Below are 24619 nucleotides of genomic sequence, written 5' to 3'. Positions count from 1 at the left end.
ACTATGAAAAAAGGTGCGACTTATAGTACGTAAAATATGGTAGGTCTAATATTGTACTTAAACTTTAAAAATTTATTTCTCTCATCTCGATGATTGGTCCAAACAACAACAACAACAACAACAACAACAATCCCTTAAGTCCACCAGTCTATGTTCTCAATAAGATGGAAGAAAACTGAATCGAAACTTGAGAATGATTAAAAATCGAGAAAAATATCCCGTTTTATTGTAAAATCAACTACTGTAATTTCTGGAGTATAAGTCGCACCAGTCAAAAAATGCATAATTGAGAAGAAAAAAACACATATAAGTTAAACTGGAGTATGAAATGCGGTTGTAAGTGTGAAAATAACAAATAATATCACATATAAGTCGCTCTGGAATATAAGTATAAATATAAGTATAAGTCGCACCCGGCCAAAACTATGAAAAAAGGTGCAACTTATAGTCCGGAAAATACGGCGCGTCAATTAAACTCCCTCCAACGCTATAACCTCAGCTCTTAAAGTTTGTCCCGTCGCCGCGGTTACCTCCGAGCAGATACTCATGTTGAGCACGGAGGCGTTGCAGTCCAGCAGGTCCGAGTTCTCGTCCGATCCCTGGAAAAAGTCGTCGTCTTCGGGGCTGAACAGGTCCTCGAACTGGTCGCGGTCCTGGCTCAGGTCCGGCATCATGGTCCGGTCCAGGGGCAGGAGCAGAGCGGGCGGGCGGGGCCGCGGGGGCACCTCCATGACGGGTCACTGCCGGGAGAAAAGAGCCAAACACGTGAGGAAAAAAGACAACGAAAAAGTTTGTGCTGGATTTCACAGACAGACGAAAGTGTTTATTGATCAAGTAAAGGTGAAATTGCACTTCCAGGACTCATTGAGAGAGCTATATGTATACAATTGTGTGCGTTTTATCTTTATCTTCATCTTTATTTTTTTCTCTTTAATTTTTTTTTTTTTTTTTTTTTTTTTCTCTTTGATTAATTTTTTTTCCTCTTTGATTAATTTTCCAAAATTTGCATTACCGTATGTTCCGAACTATAAGTCTCACCTTTTTTCATAGTTTTAAGATAAGATAAGATAAGATATTCCTTTATTGTCCCACATGGGGAAATTTCATTGGTGCAACGCAGGTAGATACAGAGGCAGATACAGAAGCCGGGGTGCGACTTATACTTGTACTTATATTTATACTTACATATTTATACTCCGGACGACTTATATGTGATTCTATTTGTTATTTTCACACTTACAACCACATTTCATACTCCAGTGCCACTTATATATGTTTTTTCCTTCTCTATTATGAATTTTTTGGCTGGTGCGACTTATACTCCAGAAAATACGGTATATACATTGCATTACATTTGCACAAATATATATATACGGCGTGAACACAAATCTACGGGGTGAACAGCTCCCACGGCCTTCGTCCTGTCGTTGTCGCGGTTACGGCTCGGACACAGCTGTGTTTGCTCTGCTCCTGCTGCTTCACACCGCAGCGTCACACGGCCTCGGACACCGGCATCGACACGGACGATTCACACGCGCTTTTGGTCCTGTTCTGGCCTAGTTCTGGTCTAGTTCTGGTCTAGTTCTGGTCTAGTTCTGGTCTAGTTCTGGTCTGGTTCTAGTCTGGTTCTAGTCTGGTTCTGGCCTGGTTCTGGTCTGGTTCTGGTCTGGTTCTGGTCTGGTTCTGGCCTAGTTCTGGTCTAGTTCTAGTCTGGTTCTGGTCTAGTTTTGGCCTAGTTTTGGCCTAGTTTTGGCCTAGTTTTGGCCTAGTTTTGGCCTAGTTTTGGCCTAGTTTTGGCCTAGTTTTGGCCTAGTTTTGGCCTAGTTCTGGTCTAGTTCTGGTCTAGTTCTGGTCTAGTTCTGGTCTAGTTCTAGTCGACACAGACGATTCACACACGCTTTTGGTCCTGTTCTGGCCTAGTTCTGGTCTAGTTCTGGTCTAGTTCTAGTCTGGTTCTAGTCTGGTTCTGGCCTGGTTCTGGCCTAGTTCTGGCCTGGTTCTGGTCTGGTTCTGGCCTAGTTCTGGTCTAGTTCTGGTCTAGTTCTGGTCTAGTTCTGGTCTAGTTTTGGTCTAGTTTTGGTCTAGTTTTGGTCTAGTTTTGGTCTAGTTTTGGTCTAGTTTTGGTCTAGTTTTGGTCTAGTTCTGGTCTTTTTCTGATCTAGTTCTAGTCTGGTTCTGGCCTAGTTCTGGCCTAGTTCTAGTCTGGTTCTGGCCTAGTTCTGGCCTAGTTCTGCAGGTGGATGTCGTCTGTAAAAACCTCAGTCGACCTTTTCTTATCTTTAACATATTGTATCTTCTCCCTTGATCCTGTCCCGTTCATAAGTGTATTATAGATGACAATAGTTTATTCTTCCTTTGACGTGTAGATCTAATAATGACAATGTCTTTGTGATCAAATGTGGTTTTAGCGTTTGTCCAGAAAACGATGAATGATTAAAACAGACTCACCGTTGTGTTTACCATGCGGCAGCACAGATTAAACTGACTCAGTGTTGCTGCTTACGAATGATATTATTTTTACTTCTTAGTTATTTTCATTTTATTTTTAGGCTTTTTAAATGAATCATCAGCCAAATAAAGGTTGACTCATGTTGACTGAGGCTTCTAGATAGAGAATACTCATGAACGGAATGTATTATTGACAAAAATCAGCAATAATTTGTTCTTTTTTTGACATTTTGATGTAATAACGTTGCCGTCTTTGATCTTTAAACACGTGATATAAAGTCTGTACAGTCCAGTTAACGATTTTATTCATTTATTCATCAATCGTCGCAGCTACAATCGCACTAAACAAAATGAAACTTACAGAAAAGTCGAGTTTATCCGACTTAAAAGAGACACAAAAAAGAACAACAGGCTTTACTTTTTTTGGGATATAGATCACAATGAAACCACTTAATTGTGCGTCTTTTTGTGGCAATTATGATTTAGTAGTTTAGTTTCCTGAACAATGGCGGTTATGGAGACACTGAGCCCTCAAAAAACACTCCGTTTCAATTTCCCCGGATCTGCGACGTCGAAACGCAGCTCGATCGTGCCGTTTTGAACCCCATGAACCGCCTTAAGCAGCTTAGAAACCCCCCGCGGGTCTCTGAGTGGGACGGGGGCCGACTCGGAGCCCGTTTCCTGTGCCACGCGCCCTCGCCCCCCCCCCGGACACGCCTCCACGGGGCCGATGTTTTGACAGATGCGATTACAGCCCGTCCGCCGAGGCCTTTGAGGCCGTTACAAGCCCGAGTGCTTCAAGGCAAATAAGTTCCTCTTTTTGATGCACAGTTCACGCCGACAAAAGGAAAGAACTTACGACTTTCGAGAAAATAAAGATGAAATATGACCGGAACGAAACATAAAACACAGAACAGGGCGTGATTGATCAGAGAGCTAAAACTACCATAAAATAAGAGTTGAGAACAGAAATAAGAACCTCAACGGATTCCAAAGTCGGTCAAATTTGTCCATTTCCAAATGAAGTCTGAATGTCATTTTTTTCCATTTAAGACTGATATTTTCAAAACAAAACCAACAGTTCCTTCTATATGAAACATTGTGGCCTTAAAGCGCCCCCTACAGGCCGGACGACTCATTGAACTAAAAGATAAATAGATTTTGAATTTTGCTAAAAACTGTAAAAAATTTTATCACAGAATAGCATATCTTTTAGGGTTATGGACTCCTCCTCCTCTCGGACTCCTCCTCCTCCTCTCGGACTCCTCCTCCTCCTCTCGGACTCCTCTCTCCTCTCGGACTCCTCCTCTCGGACTCCTCCTCTCGGACTCCTCCTCTCGGACTCCTCCTCTCGGACTCCTCTCTCCTCTCGGACTCCTCCTCTCGGACTCCTCCTCTCGGACTCCTCCTCTCGGACTCCTCTTAGACTCGGAGATGCACGACGCTCTGTGGTCCTGAACTCCAGTGTCTTCTGTGCAGATAAAGCCTCTTGTGCAGTGGCTGTTCAGTCTCACTAGGTGGCGCTCTTTACATCTTTACATATTCTCTCAACAATCGTTACGCTAAAATCAGAAATCGTGTCATTCCGACTTGTTGCGTACAGGAAGTTACAGAAGCTCGTCGGCGTTTCCACATTTCCACTTGAGGGCGACGCCATCATGAGCTGTCACTTCAGACCACATGATCAGCAGGTTATGAGTCGTCATGACGATCGCTTTATTTAGTTTTGTTCCTTTAAGCTTATGACTAAAAAGTAACAATGTCCTGTTTTATGTATTTATGTTTAAGTTTCGCGCCGCAGTCTTTCTAGCCTCCTACTCGTCTCCATGGAAACGTTATAGAGACATCACCACCAGGTCAAGTGACGGGTCGGATCTGCGGAGAGGCGACCCCGCTCACAGTTAGGAGGATGCACGTTTTTCAGTGTATTTTTTACATTAAGGCAGCAATAAATGAATAAATGCACGATAGATATGTTTAATGCGATAATGCGGAACATTCCAGACAAAGGTACAGGAGGCGAGCAGGTGACGGACCAGACACCAGAAAGGTTACACAGTGGAACTTTAAACTGATTAACATGGCTTAAAAAAGTGAATCAAATTAAAATGAATCCAATCGCTTGAAAATAAAATAAATAAAATAAATAAAATAAATAAAATAAATAAAATAAATAAAATAAATAAAATAAATATTTGTATTATATATTCCTGTCCTGTTAATATTAGATCACTTTTTTCCATTACAAGATATGTTTTGTTTTTAATCGCTATGACAACGGAGTTATCTCTTCATGACTCTGAAGCCCATGAAAGAACGTTGATGAAAAACAACATTGGTTTTAAAATATAAAAAGAAAGAACCAAAGTTGTGTCAAAATGAAACAAGACGAACAAACAAAAGTGTGACAGTAAAAGTGGAACGGGTTTAACTACATTAATGGTCTGTCTTGTGTTGTCTGCTGTGATTGTGTGTCATTGTTGCGTCAGGACAGAGAAATGTGGCGCGTTCACACGTCGTCGTGGCGTGAAGGAGCAGCTCGAGTCTGGAATGAAGCACGACGACTTCGCTCAAAAGTGCAGCGTCACCGGCTCGTGGCGTTTTTCCGGCTCAGAGTTAATCCTCCACGACTATTATCTACCAGCAGGTTACCGCGGGCGACGCAATCACTGCCGAGGGCGACGGCGCTGAAGGACAGAAGCACCCGGTTTGTGTCATAATAATGGGAGCAGCAGATATGGATTTGGAGCTGTGTTTATCTCCAGAACGTTCTTCTTTGTGCCACAACCATGACCACGCCCCCTGCTGGTGATGGACTGTCTGCAACACTGTATCATCTGAACACTTGAACTCCTCTTCTTCTTCCTCTTCTTCTTCCTCTTCTTCCTCCTCTTCTTCTTCCTCCTCCTCTTCTTCCTCCTCTTCTTTTTCTTGCTCTTCTTCCTCTTCTTGTTGTTCTTCCTCCTCTACTTGTTGTTTTGCTTCTTCCCCTTCTTCCTCCTCTTCTTGTTGTTCTTCCTCCTCTACTTGTTGCTGTTTTGCTTCCTCATCTTCCTCTTCTTCCCCCTCTTCCTCCTCTTCTTTTTCTTGCTCTTCTTCCTCTTCTTGTTGTTCTTCCTCCTCTACTTGTTGTTTTGCTTCTTCCTCCTCTTCTTGTTGTTCTTCCTTCTCTACTTGTTGTTTTGCTTCCTCCTCTTCTTCCTCTTCTTCTTCTTGCTCTTCTTGTTGCTCTTCCTCCTCTTCTTGTTTTTTTCTTCCCCTTCTTCTTCTTCTTCTTCTTCCTATTCTTATCGTTCTTGTACTTCTTCCTCTTCCTCTTCTTGCTCTTCTTCCTCTTCTTGTTGTTCTTCCTCCTCTACTTGTTGTTTTGATTCTTCCTCTTCTTCTTCCTCTTCTTCTTCCTCTTCTTCTTCCTCTTCTTCTTCCTCTTCTTCTTCCTCTTCTTCTTCCTCCTCTTCTTGTTAAAAATATCTAACTATTGGCGATCAGATTTTACGTTTTCATGAAAGTTTTCACATTTTTCTTTACATTTCGACTCCTTCTTGCGACTCCATGTATTGTACAAGTGGAAGCGCTGTAACTGTAGAGTCGGTGGCATCACGTGCGGATGTGAACGTGGCGAGCGGCCGAGCGACGGCTCTGCTCGGCCGCGAGTGAAAACAGCTGTTGCTAACGCGAGCCTTGTTTTGACGGTCAGAGCGACGGTCAGCAGCTTTCGCTCACAGAACAGAGGCTTTTTTGTTTTCCCTGGAGTAAGGCCTTTCCATTGTCCCGCGCAGACCGCCGGGACGGACCAGCGTTCAGACCACAATCTGCTCCAGACAAAACACTTTATCGCTGCGGAACAGTAAACAGTCGAATAAGGGCTGGATCTCAAGTTTATTCGATGTAATCTGAAGTGGATGTGAAGAGCGCGGAAGGGAATCTGATATTGTCAAAGGACGGACGCAACAAATGAGAAAAACTACGTTTGATGAAGAAGTGGTGCAAGAAATACATCAAATTAAAGCTTTTGTCACTGTTTGGTCACTGTTTTTTTGCAACTTTTTAAAAAACTTTTGTGTCACTTTTTGCCACTTTGTCACTTTTTTTGCAACTTTTGTGTCACTTTTTGTCACTTTTATCACTTTGTGTCACTGTTTTAAATCACTTGTTGCCACTTTTTTGTCACTTTTTGAAATCACTTTTTGCCACTTTTTTGTCACTTTTTGTCACTCTTTTATCACTTTTATGTAACTTTTTTGGGTCACTCTTTCACTCAAGTAAAAGTGTCTGAAAACTACTTAAAAAGTAGTAAACCAGTAAAGCACTTTTCAGAGCATTTAAAAAGGTAAATCTGTCCATTTTTTCCGTCTTGACAAAAGGATTTTCTGAATGTTTCTCCCAGCTCTTCGTCCCCATTTCGAACCGATTGCTCCCCTTTCAAACACACCAGCGAAAAAAGAACATATTATTACGTTTCCGTGCAACAAAAGGAGACAAACTGCACTTGTAAGAAACTGATTTGTAACTGGCCACGAAAAGCAAATAAAAAAATCTCAAATGAAACAAATCTTATATTTACACACAGAAAAAACATCCTAAAATATCACGATAACATTGAAAACACTTTTTGCCGCAGATTTTTTCTCCCTTTGGCATAAAACGTGAGCCACAACCAACAAACGGAGCAAAGACACTGGCATTTATTGAACTCGATATGGTCATTATTGTGAAAAATCGAGCAAAAACTTTAAATCTACACCATCGATTTCAATGGAGAATTCAATCGAGGGAAAAGCCGACACAAAATCAGAGAAAATCTGTCAAAAATCAACATCAATCTGAGCATAAAACCGCTTATAAACCAGCATCATCCACCGCGTTCGCATCTACTACGAACCTCTCCAACCACAACCGCAAACGACGCGCGCCACAGTTTGAAAAATCCCCCACAGCGAAAAAAACTAAAACTTATTTCTTCACGTTGCGTTTTTACCTGACGGAAAAAGAAGTCGGCCTCATTTTCGCGATCCCCTTGAAAACGTCTCGACTCGCGGAGTTTTCGTGCGACTGAAAGTGGAAAAGTGCAGCTAGAGGAGTCCGGTCGGTGCCATGTGGAAACTCAGAGCGCTCCCTCCCTTCTGCGGTTTACAGCTTTTTTAATACAAACAGAGAGAGTGAGTAAGAGAGAGAGAAAGAGAGACCCCGTTACACTGAACTGTACCAGGTTCCTCCTCCTCTTCCTCCTCTTCCTCCTCCTCCTCCTCCAGAACCAGACGGGAACTCCCTGTGATTAACATCTGGGTATGACATTTCACATCTGGAGAGTGGGGAAGCACGCAGAGCCACGGGGGAGAAAGTAAAGAGACGTTTCAGACCAAAAAGAAACTGTAGAAAGAACCGTTTCCGGACGCTGATGAACTCGGTCGGTTCTCGTCTCGATGCGCGGTTCACGATCTCGACGCCGTTTCAATTTTGTTTGGGCGAGTCGCTAAATCAAACTTTTTTCCATGAATTACGGCCTAAACTCGAATATCTGGACGGTCGTAATCTTTAGGTTCTTTAGGTTCTTTAGGCTCTTTAGGCCGTGATTCTGACATTTAGACGGCGGCGAATCGCATCCGACGACGACATTTTAATGCGCAAACGAAGAAAAGTGATTAGCGACTGATTAGCGTTAAAGTCAAACATAACGGACTCGAACACATCTTTAAACCAACGGAAACACGACTTGTAAAGAATCTAAAGCTTAACTTGTGCCGCACTAAATGTGAATGTTTAGGGATGCAGACCTAAACCCACGTTCAGGTTCAGGTCCGGATTCGAATCCAGAGGTTCAGGTTCAGGTCCGGACCTAATGAGTCCGGCTGAACTCATGTCATATTTACATAATGTTATAACAGCGTAACACAAGCTACTTGGGTAAATTAAGTTGAAGACACATGAACAAGGACGACTACAAACACAAGGACTTAACTGCAGACTGAAATAAACTCAACTTGTCTGCTTTATTCACTGTTTATTAACAGAAGTTACAACTTACAAATCACAAGCTACGAGCTAAGACTCAACTCAACAACAAGAGCATGTTGAGTGTTGTTGACAGTCAGTCTGGGTCAAGGGTCAAAGCAGCTGTTTCATCTGATACAATGTTTCATCTTTAGACACATTTCCATCTTTAATGTTCAGATCCATTGGCATCAAAAGTCAGGTCAAAACCTTCAAACAGACAAAACACCAGTGTAAATAATTAAGTCAGTGTAAAATAACAGAGTTACAAAAACTAGCATAAAAGTCAATTTGAATCACTATAAAGCATCAACTTAGCAGTATCAAAAGTAGAATATGAAAATATTTTACACAACACATCAAAATAATACATCATATTAGCAGCATTAAACACCAGACCATATTTAACAACTGTAGAATACAAATACAAAATATAAACTCCAATGAATGAATGCAGCAATTAAGCAATATTACTTTGACTTTACTTTGTATTTACTTAATGCCAAATACATCACACCACAACATAACACTAAGTTATTTTATTCATATTTACACCCAGACCACGCTGACCCCGCCCCTTTAACACGCTGACCCAGCCCCTTTAACACGCTGACCCCGCCCCTTTAACACACGGCGACGCACGCAATCCACAACATCGCACAGCTTAAAACAGTTCAAATAAAGCCAGTGATCTTACCGGCTGCCGCTTCAATGTTCATTATACGTACGAGGCGTCCTGTCTCACACGTACGAGGCGTCCCGTCTCACACGTACGAGGCGCTCCCGTCTCACACGTACGAGGCGCTCCCGTCTCACACGTACGAGGCGTCCTGTCTCACACGTACGAGGCGCTCCCGTCTCACACGTACGAGGCGCTCCCGTCTCACACGTACGAGGCGCTCCCGTCTCACACGTACGAGGCGCTCCCGTCTCACACGTACGAGGCGTCCCGTCTCACACGTACGAGGCGCTCCTGTCTCACACGTACGAGGCGCTCCTGTCTCACACGTACGAGGCGCTCCATCTCACACGTACGAGGCGTCCGTCTCACACGTACGAGGCGTCCTGTCTCACACGTACGAGGCGTCCTGTCTCACACGTACGAGGCGCTCCATCTCACACGTACGAGGCGTCCGTCTCACACGTACGAGGCGCTCCATCTCACACGTACGAGGCGTCCGTCTCACACGTACGAGGCGTCCCGTCTCACACGTACGAGGCGCTCCCGTCTCACACGTACGAGGCGCTCCCGTCTCACACGTACGAGGCGTCCTGTCTCACACGTACGAGGCGCTCCCGTCTCACACGTACGAGGCGCTCCCGTCTCACACGTACGAGGCGCTCCCGTCTCACACGTACGAGGCGCTCCCGTCTCACACGTACGAGGCGCTCCCGTCTCACACGTACGAGGCGCTCCCGTCTCACACGTACGAGGCGTCCCGTCTCACACGTACGAGGCGTCCCGTCTCACACGTACGAGGCGTCCGTCTCACACGTACGAGGCGCTCCCGTCTCACACGTACGAGGCGCTCCCGTCTCACACGTACGAGGCGCTCCCGTCTCACACGTACGAGGCGCTCCCGTCTCACACGTACGAGGCGCTCCCGTCTCACACGTACGAGGCGTCCCGTCTCACACGTACGAGGCGCTCCATCTCACACGTACGAGGCGCTCCTGTCTCACACGTACGAGGCGCTCCCGTCTCACACGTACGAGGCGCTCCATCTCACACGTACGAGGCGCTCCCGTCTCACACGTACGAGGCGTCCTGTCTCACACGTACGAGGCGCTCCTGTCTCACACGTACGAGGCGTCCTGTCTCACACGTACGAGGCGCTCCCGTCTCACACGTACGAGGCGCTCCCGTCTCACACGTACGAGGCGTCCTGTCTCACACGTACGAGGCGCTCCCGTCTCACACGTACGAGGCGTCCTGTCTCACACGTACGAGGCGCTCCTGTCTCACACGTACGAGGCGTCCTGTCTCACACGTACGAGGCGCTCCCGTCTCACACGTACGAGGCGTCCTGTCTCACACGTACGAGGCGTCCTGTCTCACACGTACGAGGCGCTCCCGTCTCACACGTACGAGGCGCTCCTGTCTCACACGTACGAGGCGCTCCCGTCTCACACGTACGAGGCGCTCCTGTCTCTCGCATCTTTAAACGTATTTCGCCGGCTTCAACTTAAGCCCGGAAGACGCGTGCGTCACTAATTAGGGTCCGTGTCCGCTATTGACAGCGGCGCATGGCAGTGTTTATGTCTTTTCCAGCGCGAATTTCGCGATCAATGGAAGGTTTAAGATGGTCTAGATTCTACAAGCCCTATATTTTATATGAGTCCAGAACCGAATCACCGGGGTTTCGTTTTTTTTGGACCTGAACCGAAACGTTTTTACAAGTCCAGATCCGGTCCATCGTAGCGGTACGCATCCCTAGCTGAACCCATGTCATATTTGCATAATGTTAATGATGTTATAACAGCATAACACAAGCTACTTCGCTAAATTAAGTTGAAGACACTTGAACAAGGACAACTATCAAACACAAGGATTAACTGCAGATTGAAATAAAACTCAACTTTATTTTTATTCACTGTTACAATTTACAAATCTCAAGCTACTAGCTAGCTGCTAATCTATAGCTTAACAGTTACACACATTCATGTGTTTTACTTGAGGAACAACTCCCGAACAAGAGCATGTTGAGTATTGGTATTGGGGCAGCGGTTTCAGCTGATACTGTGTTTGTAAGTGTGTTACTGGTTTGACTGGGCTGTTCCCACACCTGCAGTTTAATGCTTTAGATACATTTCCACTCTTTAATTTTGCAGATCCATTGGAATCAAAGATCAAAAAATAGAATATGAAAATATTTTACACAATACATCATATTAACAGCATTAAACACCAGCCCATGTTTAACAACTGTAGAATACAAATACTATTACAAAATATAAGCTCCAATTAATGAATCCAGCAATTAAACAATATTACTTTGACTTAGTATTTGTATAAATATGTATATTGCACATTAATGCAAGCATTACTAACCTGAGCTACAGTTACAATATTTACACCCAAACCAAAGCACAACCCGCTCCTTTAACAAGCGTCTTAAACTAACTCGCATGCGGCGACGCACAAGCGGCGACGCACAAGCGGCGACGCACAAGCGGCGGCTTAAAACGGTTCAAATAAAGCCAGCGATCTTACAGCTGCCGCTTCAGTGTTCGGTCTCTCGCGTCTTTAAACTCATTGCGCCGGCTTCAACTTCTGCCGCAAGGTGCGTCGCTGATGCTCCGGGAACGCCATTGACAGCGATGTCAGTGTTTACTTCTTTTCCAGCGCAAATTTCGCGATCTATGGGAGGTTTCAGAAGGTCTAGATTCTAGAACGAAAAGGATATGGTGTGTGAGCTCTAGATTTTTTATGAGTCTAGAACCGAAACACCGGGGTTTGGTTTTTTTGGACCTGAACCGAAACGTTTTTACAAGTCCGGATCCGGTCCTGGGTACCGGTACGCGTCCCTATGAATGATGTTTTTATGTCGTTTTGAGCTTTTAGTGCTCAGTTAAAAGTCTGTTATTAATCAAATTCTAAAAAGTTGGTGTAAAAATGTACATTTTTATGCACTCTGTCCATTCTCGACTCGGTCGCACCTTTTTTACGTCTCACTTATGTGTCAGAATATAATCCAAGACTTATATCAGTGCATTTTTGGTGTTCTGGTTATTCTAAACAAAAAAATTTGAAATTTTTCACCAAAGAAAAACAAAATATTCCACTCTTTACTGTTGACAGGTCAAAAACGGAGACATCTGGGACATGTCTTGCTCAAAACTCGGAAGAAACTGCTGGAACACAGGGCTCAGAACTGGGACTGGCGCGGGTCAAGGGGGCGTCTGGTCACCCTACGTATAAACAATAGGTCTCTGACTAGCCGCAGCTTCATTCTATTCTAAATATGTGACGTACGTCGGCATGAAGAGATTAATTCAGTCACGGGTTTGTTGACTAGTCGGTCTGTATGTCACAGTGTCCATTCTTCACAAGGAAATTCCAACTGCGGGAGAAAGTGTGGCTCGTCGTGACCGCGTCTTCTGGGACCGTCCTGGAGCTCGGAAATACTGGACTTCTTCCTCTTCTTTGGAGTTTTATGGCGGGTGGTATCTAAGAGTTACATTACCGCCACCTACTGCAGTTGTACGCCTTAGACTTTAGACTTGATTCTTCTTCTTGGGCCTTAAAACCCTCGACATAGAAACAGTGCATGGATACGTCTGGAACATTCTTCTAAACGCAGCAAAACAAGCCATCACAAAAAATGGACGACACAAACTGAAGCGACCATTAAAGACTGGACTGACATAAAAACTGACATTTTTTAAATTTGAGAAAATTTCAAAAAAATGACTTTCGGTTCAATTTGAAAATAGACAAAATTAACAATCTACGGATAAAATAGGACATTTATTTTGGTCAATCAGTGACTTAGTGACTCAGGGATTTATCTTTATTTTTACTTACATTTCTGCTAGCTCTCAGTGTCATGTTTTGTTCTATTCTGTTATTAAAAAAATAAAAAATAACAACATGAGTAGGAGGAGCATGTCTGTATAAGCTACTTATGGACTATTAGACAGACTATGGAGCATTTTACTTTGCATTTTGTTTATTCTGATCATATATTTGACTCAGAAAATAACAGGAAGTGACATCACACCAGGGACACTCGTTCCAGTCAAAGTTTATGCAGAATTTAAACAAAAGAAACAACTTTTTTGACTCTAAACATTAATTCAACAAAATAAAGTCGCTCTCATATATTTGTATTTGTCAAATAAAAAAAATAGTGACATTAGATGAGTTTTGGCCCAGTGTTTTCTGGGTAATTTCCTAGTGTGATGTCATCAATTACAAACAGGAAGTGAAATTATAAACCTGGAAAATTTGCTATTCCGTGATGACATTTTTATCATTTCTTAGCAAAATTCTAAATATATTTATCTTGACTGCGTTTCAGCTCAATGAGTCGTCCGACCTGTAGGGGGCGCTTTAAACTCTCAGTAACCTTCTTCCCGGAAAAGCCAGAAGAGCCGACGTCAGCGCTTCTCCCGAGTGCAGCAGAGTCTAATCAAGAGTCGGAGTATTTCACGTCCAGAGTCGACAACGCGACACCAAACTGTGACGACCAAACAAACACCTCCAACTGACGACCAAACAAACACCTCCAACTGACGACCAAACAAACACCTTCAACTGACGACCAAACAAACACCTCCAACTGACGACCAAACAAACACCTCCAACTGACGACCAAACAAACACCTCCAACTGACGACCAAACAAACACCTCCAACTGACGACCAAACAAACACCTTCAACTGACGACCAAACAAACACCTCCAACTGACGACCAAACAAACACCTCCAACTGACGACCAAACAAACACCTCCAACTGACGACCAAACAAACACCTCCAACTGACGATCAAACAAACACCTCCAACTGACGACCAAACAAACACCTCCAACTGACGACCAAACAAACACCTCCAACTGACGACCAAACAAACACCTCCAACTGACGACCAAACAAACACCTCCAACTGACGACCAAACAAACACCTCCAACTGACGATCAAACAAACACCTCCAACTGACGACCAAACAAACACCTCCAACTGACGACCAAACAAACACCTCCAACTGACGACCAAACAAACACCTCCAACTGACGACCAAACAAACACCTCCAACTGACGACCAAACAAACACCTCCAACTGACGACCAAACAAACACCTCCAACTGACGACCAAACAAACACCTCCAACTGACGACCAAACAAACACCTCCAACTGACGACCAAACAAACACCTCCAACTGACGACCAAACAAACACCTCCAACTGACGACCAAACAAACACCTCCAACTGACGACCAAACAAACACCTCCAACTGACGACCAAACAAACACCTTCAACTGACGACCAAACAAACACCTCCAACTGACGACCAAACAAACACCTCCAACTGACGACCAAACAAACACCTCCAACTGACGACCAAACAAACACCTCCAACTGACGACCAAACAAACACCTCCAACTGACGACCAAACAAACACCTTCAACTGACGACCAAACAAACACCTCCAACTGACGACCAAACAAACACCTCCAACTGACGACCAAACAAACACCTCCAACTGACGACCAAACAAACACCTCCAACTGACGACCAAACAAACACCTCCAACTGACGACCAAACAAACACCTCCAACTGACGACCAAACAAACACCTCCAACTGACGATCAAACAAACACCTCCAACTGACGACCAAACAAACACCTCCAACTGACGACCAAACAAACACCTCCAACTGACGACCAAACAAACACCTCCAACTGACGACCAAACAAACACCTCCAACTGACGACCAAACAAACACCTCCAACTGACGACCAAACAAACACCTCCAACTGACGACCAAACAAACACCTTCAACTGACGACCAAACAAACACCTCCAACTGACGACCAAACAAACACCTCCAACTGACGACCAAACAAACACCTCCAACTGACGACCAAACAAACACCTCCAACTGACGACCAAACAAACACCTTCAACTGACGACCAAACAAACACCTCCAACTGACGACCAAACAAACACCTCCAACTGACGACCAAACAAACACCTCCAACTGACGACCAAACAAACACCTCCAACTGACGACCAAACAAACACCTCTAACGGATGAGGAAAAAACAATTATTGAGGTCTTAGGGGCAGGTCTTAGGGGCAGGTCTTAGGGGCGGGTCTTTGGGGCAGGTCTTAGGGGCAGGTCTTAGGGGCAGGTCTTAGGGGCAGGTCTTAGGGGCAGGTCTTAGGGGCAGGTCTTAGGGGCAGGTCTTTGGACAGTACTTTCAGATGCTTCATAGTTTGAGTACAGGTCCAGGTCCATGTCCAGGTCTAGTCCAGATCCAGGTCTAGTCCATGTCCATGTCCAGGTCTAGTCCAGGTCCAGGTCTAGTCCATGTCCAGGTCTAGTCCAGGTCCATGTCCATGTCCAGGTCTAGTCCAGGTCCATGTCCATGTCCAGGTCTAGTCCAGGTCCATGTCCATGTCCATGTCCAGGTCTAGTCCATGTCCAGGTCTAGTCCAGGTCCAGGTCCAGGTCCATGTCCAGGTCCAGGTCCAGGTCCATGTCCAGGTCCAGGTCCAGGTCCATGTCCAGGTCCAGGTCCAGGTCCATGTCCAGGTCCAGGTCCAGGTCCAGGTCCAGGTCCATGTCCAGGTCCAGGTTTGCTTGTGACAGACGCATGAATCAATCGTATAATAATATCACATTCATAAAAGGTTTCGTGTAATGAGTCACTGGAAATACCCGTTCAGTGTTGGAAACGTACACACGTCATTCACATCAAAACTGGAACCAGAACAGAACAAAACAGAACCAGAACAGAGCCAAAACAGAAACAGAACTGGGACAAAACAGAACCAGAACAGAACCAGAACAGAGCCAAAACAGAACCAGAACAGAGCCAGAACAGAGCCAAAACAGAACCAGAACAGAACCAGAACAGAGCCAAAACAGAACCAGAACTGGGACAAAACAGAACTAAAACAGAGCCAAAATGGAACCAGAACAGAACCAGAACAGAGCCAAAACAGAACCAAAACAGAACCAAAACAGGACCAAAACAGAACCAAAACAGAGCCAAAATGGAACCAGAACAGAGCCAGAATTGGGACAAAACAGAACCAGAACTGGGACAAAACAGAACCAGAACAGAGCCAAAACAGAACCAGAACAGAACCAAAACAGAGCCGAAACAGAACCAAAACAGAGCCAAAATGGAACCAGAACAGAGCCAAAACAGAACCAGAACAGAACCAAAACAGAACCAAAACAGAACCAAAACAGAACCAAAACAGAGCCAAAATGGAACCAGAACAGAACCAGAACAGAGCCAAAACAGAACCAGAACTGGGACAAAACAGAACTAAAACAGAGCCAAAATGGAACCAGAACAGAACCAGAACAGAGCCAAAACAGAACCAAAACAGAACCAAAACAGGACCAAAACAGAACCAAAACAGAGCCAAAATGGAACCAGAACAGAGCCAGAATTGGGACAAAACAGAACCAGAACTGGGACAAAACAGAACCAGAACAGAGCCAAAACAGAACCAGAACAGAACCAAAACAGAGCCGAAATGGAACCAGAACAGAACCAGAACAGAGCCAAAACAGAACCAAAACAGAACCAAAACAGGACCAAAACAGAACCAAAACAGAGCCAAAATGGAACCAGAACAGAGCCAGAATTGGGACAAAACAGAACCAGAACTGGGACAAAACAGAACCAGAACAGAGCCAAAACAGAACCAGAACAGAACCAAAACAGAGCCGAAACAGAACCAAAACAGAGCCAAAATGGAACCAGAACAGAGCCAAAACAGAACCAGAACAGAACCAAAACAGAACCAAAACAGAACCAAAACAGAACCAAAACAGAGCCAAAATGGAACCAGAACAGAACCAGAACAGAGCCAAAACAGAACCAGAACTGGGACAAAACAGAACTAAAACAGAGCCAAAATGGAACCAGAACAGAACCAGAACAGAGCCAAAACAGAACCAAAACAGAACCAAAACAGGACCAAAACAGAACCAAAACAGAGCCAAAATGGAACCAGAACAGAGCCAGAATTGGGACAAAACAGAACCAGAACTGGGACAAAACAGAACCAGAACAGAGCCAAAACAGAACCAGAACAGAACCAAAACAGAGCCGAAATGGAACCAGAACAGAACCAGAACAGAGCCAAAACAGAACCAAAACAGAACCAAAACAGGACCAAAACAGAACCAAAACAGAGCCAAAATGGAACCAGAACAGAGCCAGAATTGGGACAAAACAGAACCAGAACTGGGACAAAACAGAACCAGAACAGAGCCAAAACAGAACCAGAACAGAACCAAAACAGAGCCGAAACAGAACCAAAACAGAGCCAAAATGGAACCAGAACAGAGCCAAAACAGAACCAGAACAGAACCAAAACAGAACCAAAACAGAACCAAAACAGAACCAAAACAGAGCCAAAATGGAACCAGAACAGAACCAGAACAGAGCCAAAACAGAACCAGAACTGGGACAAAACAGAACTAAAACAGAGCCAAAATGGAACCAGAACAGAACCAGAACAGAGCCAAAACAGAACCAAAACAGAACCAAAACAGGACCAAAACAGAACCAAAACAGAGCCAAAATGGAACCAGAACAGAGCCAGAATTGGGACAAAACAGAACCAGAACTGGGACAAAACAGAACCAGAACAGAGCCAAAACAGAACCAGAACAGAACCAAAACAGAGCCGAAACAGAACCAAAACAGAGCCAAAATGGAACCAGAACAGAGCCAAAACAGAACCAGAACAGAACCAAAACAGAACCAAAACAGAACCAAAACAGAGCCAAAATGGAACCAGAACAGAACCAGAACAGAGCCAAAACAGAACCAGAACAGAACCAAAACAGAACCAAAACAGAACCAAAACAGAGCCAAAACAGAGCCAAAATGGAACCAGAACAGAGCCAAAACAGAACCAGAACAGAACCAAAACAGAGCCAAAATGAAACCAGAACAGAGCCAAAACAGAACCAAAACAGAGCCAAAACAGAACCAGAACAGAGCCAAAACAGAACCAGAACTGGGACAAAACAGAACCAGAACAGAGCCAAAACAGAACCAAAACCATAACAGAACCAGAACTGGGACAAAACAGAACCAGAACAGAGCAAATCCAAGTCTAAACCAGGACCAAAGACCAGTGTGTAACGCAGACAAAAGCCACACTTTTTTCACACATTTTGCATCAGAATCCACTTGTTTTTTATGTTTTTAAATGAGAAATTACTTGACACATGATTTCATAAAACAAATTGAAGATGAAAAGTCTAGAGTTCAAAAGAATGCGTTTGATTTCACGATTTCTTACATTAAAGGTGGTATGGACGATTTTTTTCAGCAAATTTTTTATCACATTTCCTCGTGGCGTGGATAAATCATTTGTCCTGCCACGTATCAATCATAAAACGCACCTACCGCTCACCTGCAGCCGCGTCAGGCTCATCCCCACGTTTCGCGTGTCTAAGCGCATGGATCTATCATAATATAGTTCCCTCAGTGTACGGGGCAAAATGAAGACGGAGAAAGACAGTTCGAGCTGACGCAGAAGTGGACTGAAATCTACGGGAGACGAGAGATGCGATGCGCTCCGTTGCGCTAATAAACAAACGCACGTGTGTGTTGTATCGGTCCACACGGGGGAGGGGCATGCGCACTTCCACCTGCGTTCTCAAATCGCCGAAAAATCGTCCATACCGCCTGTAATGTAACGATTATTGTGAGAAAAAACATCACGATTTAACGATTATTCACGATTAGTGTTGAGACTGTGACCAAACAACAGCGAAATCTTTCATTTCCTTTCATTGTCTAAAACTTTATTATTATTATTCCAGGAGTTTGTGGGCGACTTTACAAAACTGAACTTTCTGACAGATATAATAAAACTAAATGTTACTATGTTACATTTAACTCTCGTTTTTGGATGACGGATTGAACAAAAAAACGCTTAATTTTGCATCTCAAATTGTCACGATTATGATTTTTTTGTCCTCACGATCGCATAATGACCCGATCAATCGCGATTATCGATTAATCCGATAATCTCGACATTCTTAGTCTACGTGATTCAGATTTAAACAGAAACTAACCCTAAAAACCACCTGTTCACTGTGTTTGGTATAAACCCTTGAGTATTTATCGACGAGTACAAATACTTCCATCATTTGTATATCTGTGTATTTACCATCAGTACTTAGATAAGCAGCAGTAATGTAAGAAAAATAGTTTTATTAATACTGTATTATAAAAGAAAACAGCCAGGTTAAAAGCACAACTGGGCGTTTTTGGGAGTAAAATCGGACTATAAGTTGCATCTTTTTCATAGTTTTGGCCGCGGTGCGACTTATACTTATATTTATACTTATATACTTATACTCTGAAGCGACATATATGTGATATTATGTGTTATTTTCACACTTGCAACTGCATTTCATACTCCAGTGCGACTTATTTATGTTTTTTTCTTCTCTTTTTGACTGTTGCGACTTATACTCCGGAAAATACGGTAGTTTTTCATTCTTAGTTCCAGCATCGTATTAATTTATAGACACGATTATTGATTAACGTATTATAATTAATACTCCAGCGCTCTGTGTAACCTGCTTTATCGCCATCAAGACGCTACTGCTTTGCTTAGAACGTTCCATGCTACTGTTTTTATCACATTTATTTCACGTTTGCATTGCTAGAAAATACTGTATTTTTTGGACTATAAGTCGCACCTTTTTTCATAGTTTTGGCCGGGGTGCGACTTATACTTATATTTATACTTGTATACTTATACTCCGGAGCGACTTATATGTGATATTATGTGTTATTTTCACACTTGCAACAGCATTTCATCCTCCAGTGCGACTTATATATGTTTTTTTCTTCTCTTTTATGCACTTTTTGGCTGGCGCGACTTATACTCCAGAAAATACGGTAGTCTTTCATTCTTAGTTCAAGCATTGTGTTGATTTATAGACACGATTATTGATTAACGTATTACAATTAATACTCATCTCCATCAAGACGCTACTGCTTTGCTTAGAATGTTCCACGCTACGGTTTTTATCACATTTATTCACATTTGCATTGCTCGAAAATACATTAAAATAAATAAATACGTTAAAAAACAGGGATTTTTGTAGTTTTAACTCAAAATATTGACACATAAGAGCCAAAATGAATGGTTAAATCTGTTGTTTTAAACGTTGTTCAGTTGTTTTACTCACTTTTTGCGTAGAAAATCACCAAATCAAACTTTCCGAATGATAAAATAGTCAAATTAAAACGGATTTAAGTCGAGTTTGAACCGTTCTCGCTCTGGTACGTTTAGATTTTTTACGGCGTCGGTCGTACGCCAACTACGATAAACGTCCACGACACAAAAGTGAAACTGAAAGATGAAAGAACGGCACCATAAATACATAGGTCATTTACGAGCTGAAAATACTACGAAAAGTTTAGAATGTGATGAAAAATATCAGCAAAATAGCTTAAATAGTCATATATCTTGCTTTATCTTATGTTTCTTTGACTGTAGTTCAGCCGATATTATGTTGTTTACAATATTTGACGTTAGAATTACAACTACAACCGGCAAGATTGTGTAAAAATAATGCACAAATACTCAATATTATGTTATTCAGCTTGAAGATTGTTGAAATAAATGAATTAGTTGCTTTACTTGGACATTTATCCCATAATTTCCAATGTTTGCTTGTATTTTAATAAAACAAAACCACAATTCACATCTCGGTACAGAATATTTATCTCGTTTTGTTTGATATTTGTTGAAGAAAACTCATTTCTAGCATTTCTTCCGCTACAAATAACCGTATTTATCTTTTTGTACCAAACTACAAACTACAACTGTTTTGTACAAAGTATTTCACATTATTTAGCTCGTACAAACCAAACAAAGTACAACTTAACATTTTTAAAGGCTAAAAAACACTTAAAACGCGCTCTTCTTCTGCTCTACACGTACTTTAACTTTGAAAATGCTTCAAATAAACACATTTCTCGCATTTATTTGGACTTTTATTGAGTTATTTCCATTGTTTGTGCAGAATTTAACAGAAAACTAACATTTAACCGTCGGGAAAAGTTACAATTTTACCATTTTACCTTGAAAAAACCAAACACGATCTTTGACGATGGCGCGCGACGCACTTACGCACGTCCCGTTTCACCACAAAACAACAACAACAACAACAACACAACGACTCGACCACTAACACGTGCGCACGACATCAGCCCCGACACCGCGCGCGCGCTCCCTCCCCCCCGGGGCTCGTGCTTACCTCGCGGCGGCGGAGGAACGGTGCGGCGCGTCTCCCGGTTTCATCCGCAGAGGAACGTGTGTCGCAGGGGGCGGGGTGGCGGGAGCGCGTGGGCCTGCGTCAGAACCGGCCCCGCACGCACACGCACACGTCCCGGTTAAAAGTTTGTCCGTGCTCGCGCATAGCGGGGGTTCGTCGCGGTCCAGACGCGTGCGCCGCGGAGGAGGAGAAGGGGGAGGAGACTGGGGGGAAGGGCCAGAGGGGGCGGAGGTGGGGGAGGAGGGGAAGGAGCTTTTTTGGAGGGGTCTTTGAGAGGGGGGGGGGATAAAAGAGGTGCGGAGGAGGAGGAGGGGGCGCCGAGGCTGGACCGCGGAGTGACCGGAACAGCCGCGCGACAGGAAACGGGAAGACGCAGCGCTGATTGGACAAGAGAGTTGTGCGGAGGAATCACGGATGTATGGGAGGAATGCGGGCCAATCACGAGGCAGTTAAAGGGACAGTCCCGCGTGAGGCTCGTGAGGATTTTTTTACGACATGTTGTCGCCATAGAAACGTTCAAATCAAGAACTTTATTAACAACAAGCAGTTATAACAAACAATATAACGGCCAAAGGAACATTTACAAGAACTTTATTAACAACAAACAGTTACAACAAGCAATATAACCGCCAAAGGAACATTTACAAGAACTTTATTAACAACAAACAGTCATAACAAACAATATAACAGTCAAAAGAACAATTACAAGAACTTTATTAACAACAATCTGTTAAACAAATAATATAACCGCCAAAGGAACATTTACAAGAACTTTATTAACAACAAACAGTTACAAAAAACAATATAACCGCCAAAGGAACATTTACAAGAACTTTATTAACAACAAACAGTTACAACAAACAATATAACCGCCAAAGGAACATTTACAAGAACTTTATTAACAACAAACAGTTACAACAAACAATATAACCGCCAAAGGAACATTTACAAGAACTTTATTAACAACAAACAGTTACAACAAACAATATAACCGCCAAAGGAACATTTACAAGAACTTTATTAACAACAAACAGTTACAACAAGCAATATAACCGCCAAAGGAACATTTACAAGAACTTTATTAACAACAAACAATATAACCGCCAAAGGAACATTTACAAGAACTTTATTAACAACAAACAGTCATAACATACAATATAACAGTCAAAAGAACAATTACAAGAACTTTATTAACAACAAACAGTTACAACAAACAATATAACCGCCAAACTTCCATGATTCACTGCATTCATCTAATGTCAAATATGTTTTAATTGATGAAAGAAAATATATGAGAGCGACTTTATTTTGTTGAATTAATGTTTAGAGTCGAAAAAGTTGTTTCTTTTGTGTAAATTCTGCATAAACTTTGACTGGAATGAGTGTCCCTGGTGTGATGTCACTTTCTGTCATTTTCTACAGATTTTTCAACATTTTCTCCACAAATACCTGATCGATCGGTGTAAAACTATCATTTATATGTACAACAGATATAAATACACCAAATAAAGTCAAAATTTGAAAATAATAAACACCTGCCATGTGCACTTTAAGGTTAAGTGAATGTGACGTGAATATCATGCAGACCAAAGGCAAAGAATGAAACAATTAAAACGTAAAATAAAATAAAAAAATAAATAAAATAAACAAAATAAATAAAATAAATAATTAAAGTAAATAGAACAAAATAAATAAAATAAATAAAATAAATAAAATAAATAAAATAAATAAAATAAATAAAATAAATAAAATAAATAAAATAAAATTAATAAAATAAAATAAATAAAAGAGTCTTATAAAGTGCCCTTCAAGTGGTTTGTGTTATTATTGTTCTTTAGATAATGACAGATAAATCATGTTAACTAGTGTTAATAGTGTAATTCCAAGCACACGACGCGGCCCATAATGACACAATCAAAAGAACAATCAAATCCAGTCCGTCTTGTGGACGGGCAAGAGTGAAACGGGCGTGGCAAAGTGACCGCAGGTCAAATACTTTAAACGATCCGAGGATCAGTCACAACTGTTGGTTTAGCACAGACTCCACAACAAGGTTCCAAGTCCAAATAAAGGCGTGGTTTACCTGCGCTAAACGTCCATGATTCACCGCACTGACCTGTGAAGCAGAGGGAGTCCTTCTGTTGTTGTTGTTGTTGTTGTTGTTGTTGTTGTTGTTGTTGTTGTTGTTGTTGTTGTTGTTGTGGACACTGGACTCAACGCAGACTTGATTTGAGCTCTTTTTTTTTCTTCTTTTTTTGTACATACAGTAACAAAAACGTATATAAAACAAACTGACAGTGTAAAGAATATATGATAATAATAAAAACATTATAATAAAAACATGAGAAAAAAATAATATAAAATAAAATAAAAATATGTTGATTTGAACCCGTTTTTTTCTTTTTTTCTCTTTTAAAAAAACATACAGCAACACAACATACATCAAACAAACTGACCTATGTAAATAAAACTATAATAATAATAATAATAATAATAATAATAAAATAATTATAATAAAACACAAAAATTAAAAACTAGAAAATCTGCAATGGCTGAAGCCATTGCTTGAGTGTCTGCGTCTCTCCCTCTCCCTCTCTCCCTCCCTCCCTCTCCCCCCCTCTCTCTCGCTCGACTGGCTCCGTCCCAAAATTCTAAAGAATAAAGCCTAAAGCATAAAGTCTACCTCTCTCCCTCTCTCTCTCCCTCTCCCGCCCTCTCCACAATACAAGAACATAGTGTCTGCGCGTGATGACGTCACGCAGACACTATGTTCTTGTATTGTGAGTGATGTCACAATTTTTTTATTATTATTATTATATTTTCCATTCCTCCCTCTCTCCCTCCCTCTCCCCCTCTCCCCCCCCCCCCCCCTCTCTCTCTCTCTCTCTCTCTCTCTCTCTCTCTCTCTCTCGCTCGACTGGCTCCATCACAAAACCCTAAAGAATAAAGTCTAAAGAATAAAGTCTAAAGAATTCCTCAGACTCTCATAATGCCTAAATTCATTTAAATGGGGAAAAAGTACTAATACTTTTGAAAATTCTGCAAAAAGTACAAGTTTTTCAAATGTCAAAAGTAAGACGGCTCCTCAAAGGGACGACTCCTCACAGGGACGACTCCTCAAAGGGACGACTCCTCACAGGGACGACTCCTCACAGGGACGACTCCTC

At 42.5% G+C, this 24619-nt stretch overlaps 1 protein-coding gene across 1 annotated transcript in view; it reads right to left on the bottom strand.

Annotated features, from left to right (window-relative positions):
• Positions 1-21452, bottom strand: part of arhgef37 (Rho guanine nucleotide exchange factor (GEF) 37) — a 48868-nt gene extending 27416 nt beyond the window's left edge. Inside the window, exons 1-2 of the mRNA XM_072440022.1 lie at positions 21435-21452; positions 531-740 (exon numbers count right to left, since the gene is read on the bottom strand). Coding sequence (XP_072296123.1) covers positions 531-731 — 201 coding nt within the window. The 5' untranslated portion in view covers positions 732-740; positions 21435-21452. The remainder of the gene's footprint in view (positions 1-530; positions 741-21434) is intronic.
• Positions 21453-24619: the final 3167 nt, after the last annotated feature.

This window comes from Eucyclogobius newberryi, unplaced genomic scaffold (assembly GCF_026437365.1).
Source record: "Eucyclogobius newberryi isolate DKJ021-1_F unplaced genomic scaffold, fEucNew1.0.hap1 SCAF_11, whole genome shotgun sequence".
In the NCBI taxonomy this organism is placed as follows: Eukaryota; Metazoa; Chordata; class Actinopteri; order Gobiiformes; family Gobiidae; genus Eucyclogobius; species Eucyclogobius newberryi.
The sequence above is the reverse complement of the archived record's forward strand: the minus strand, read 5'-3'. Positions and strand labels throughout refer to the sequence as shown.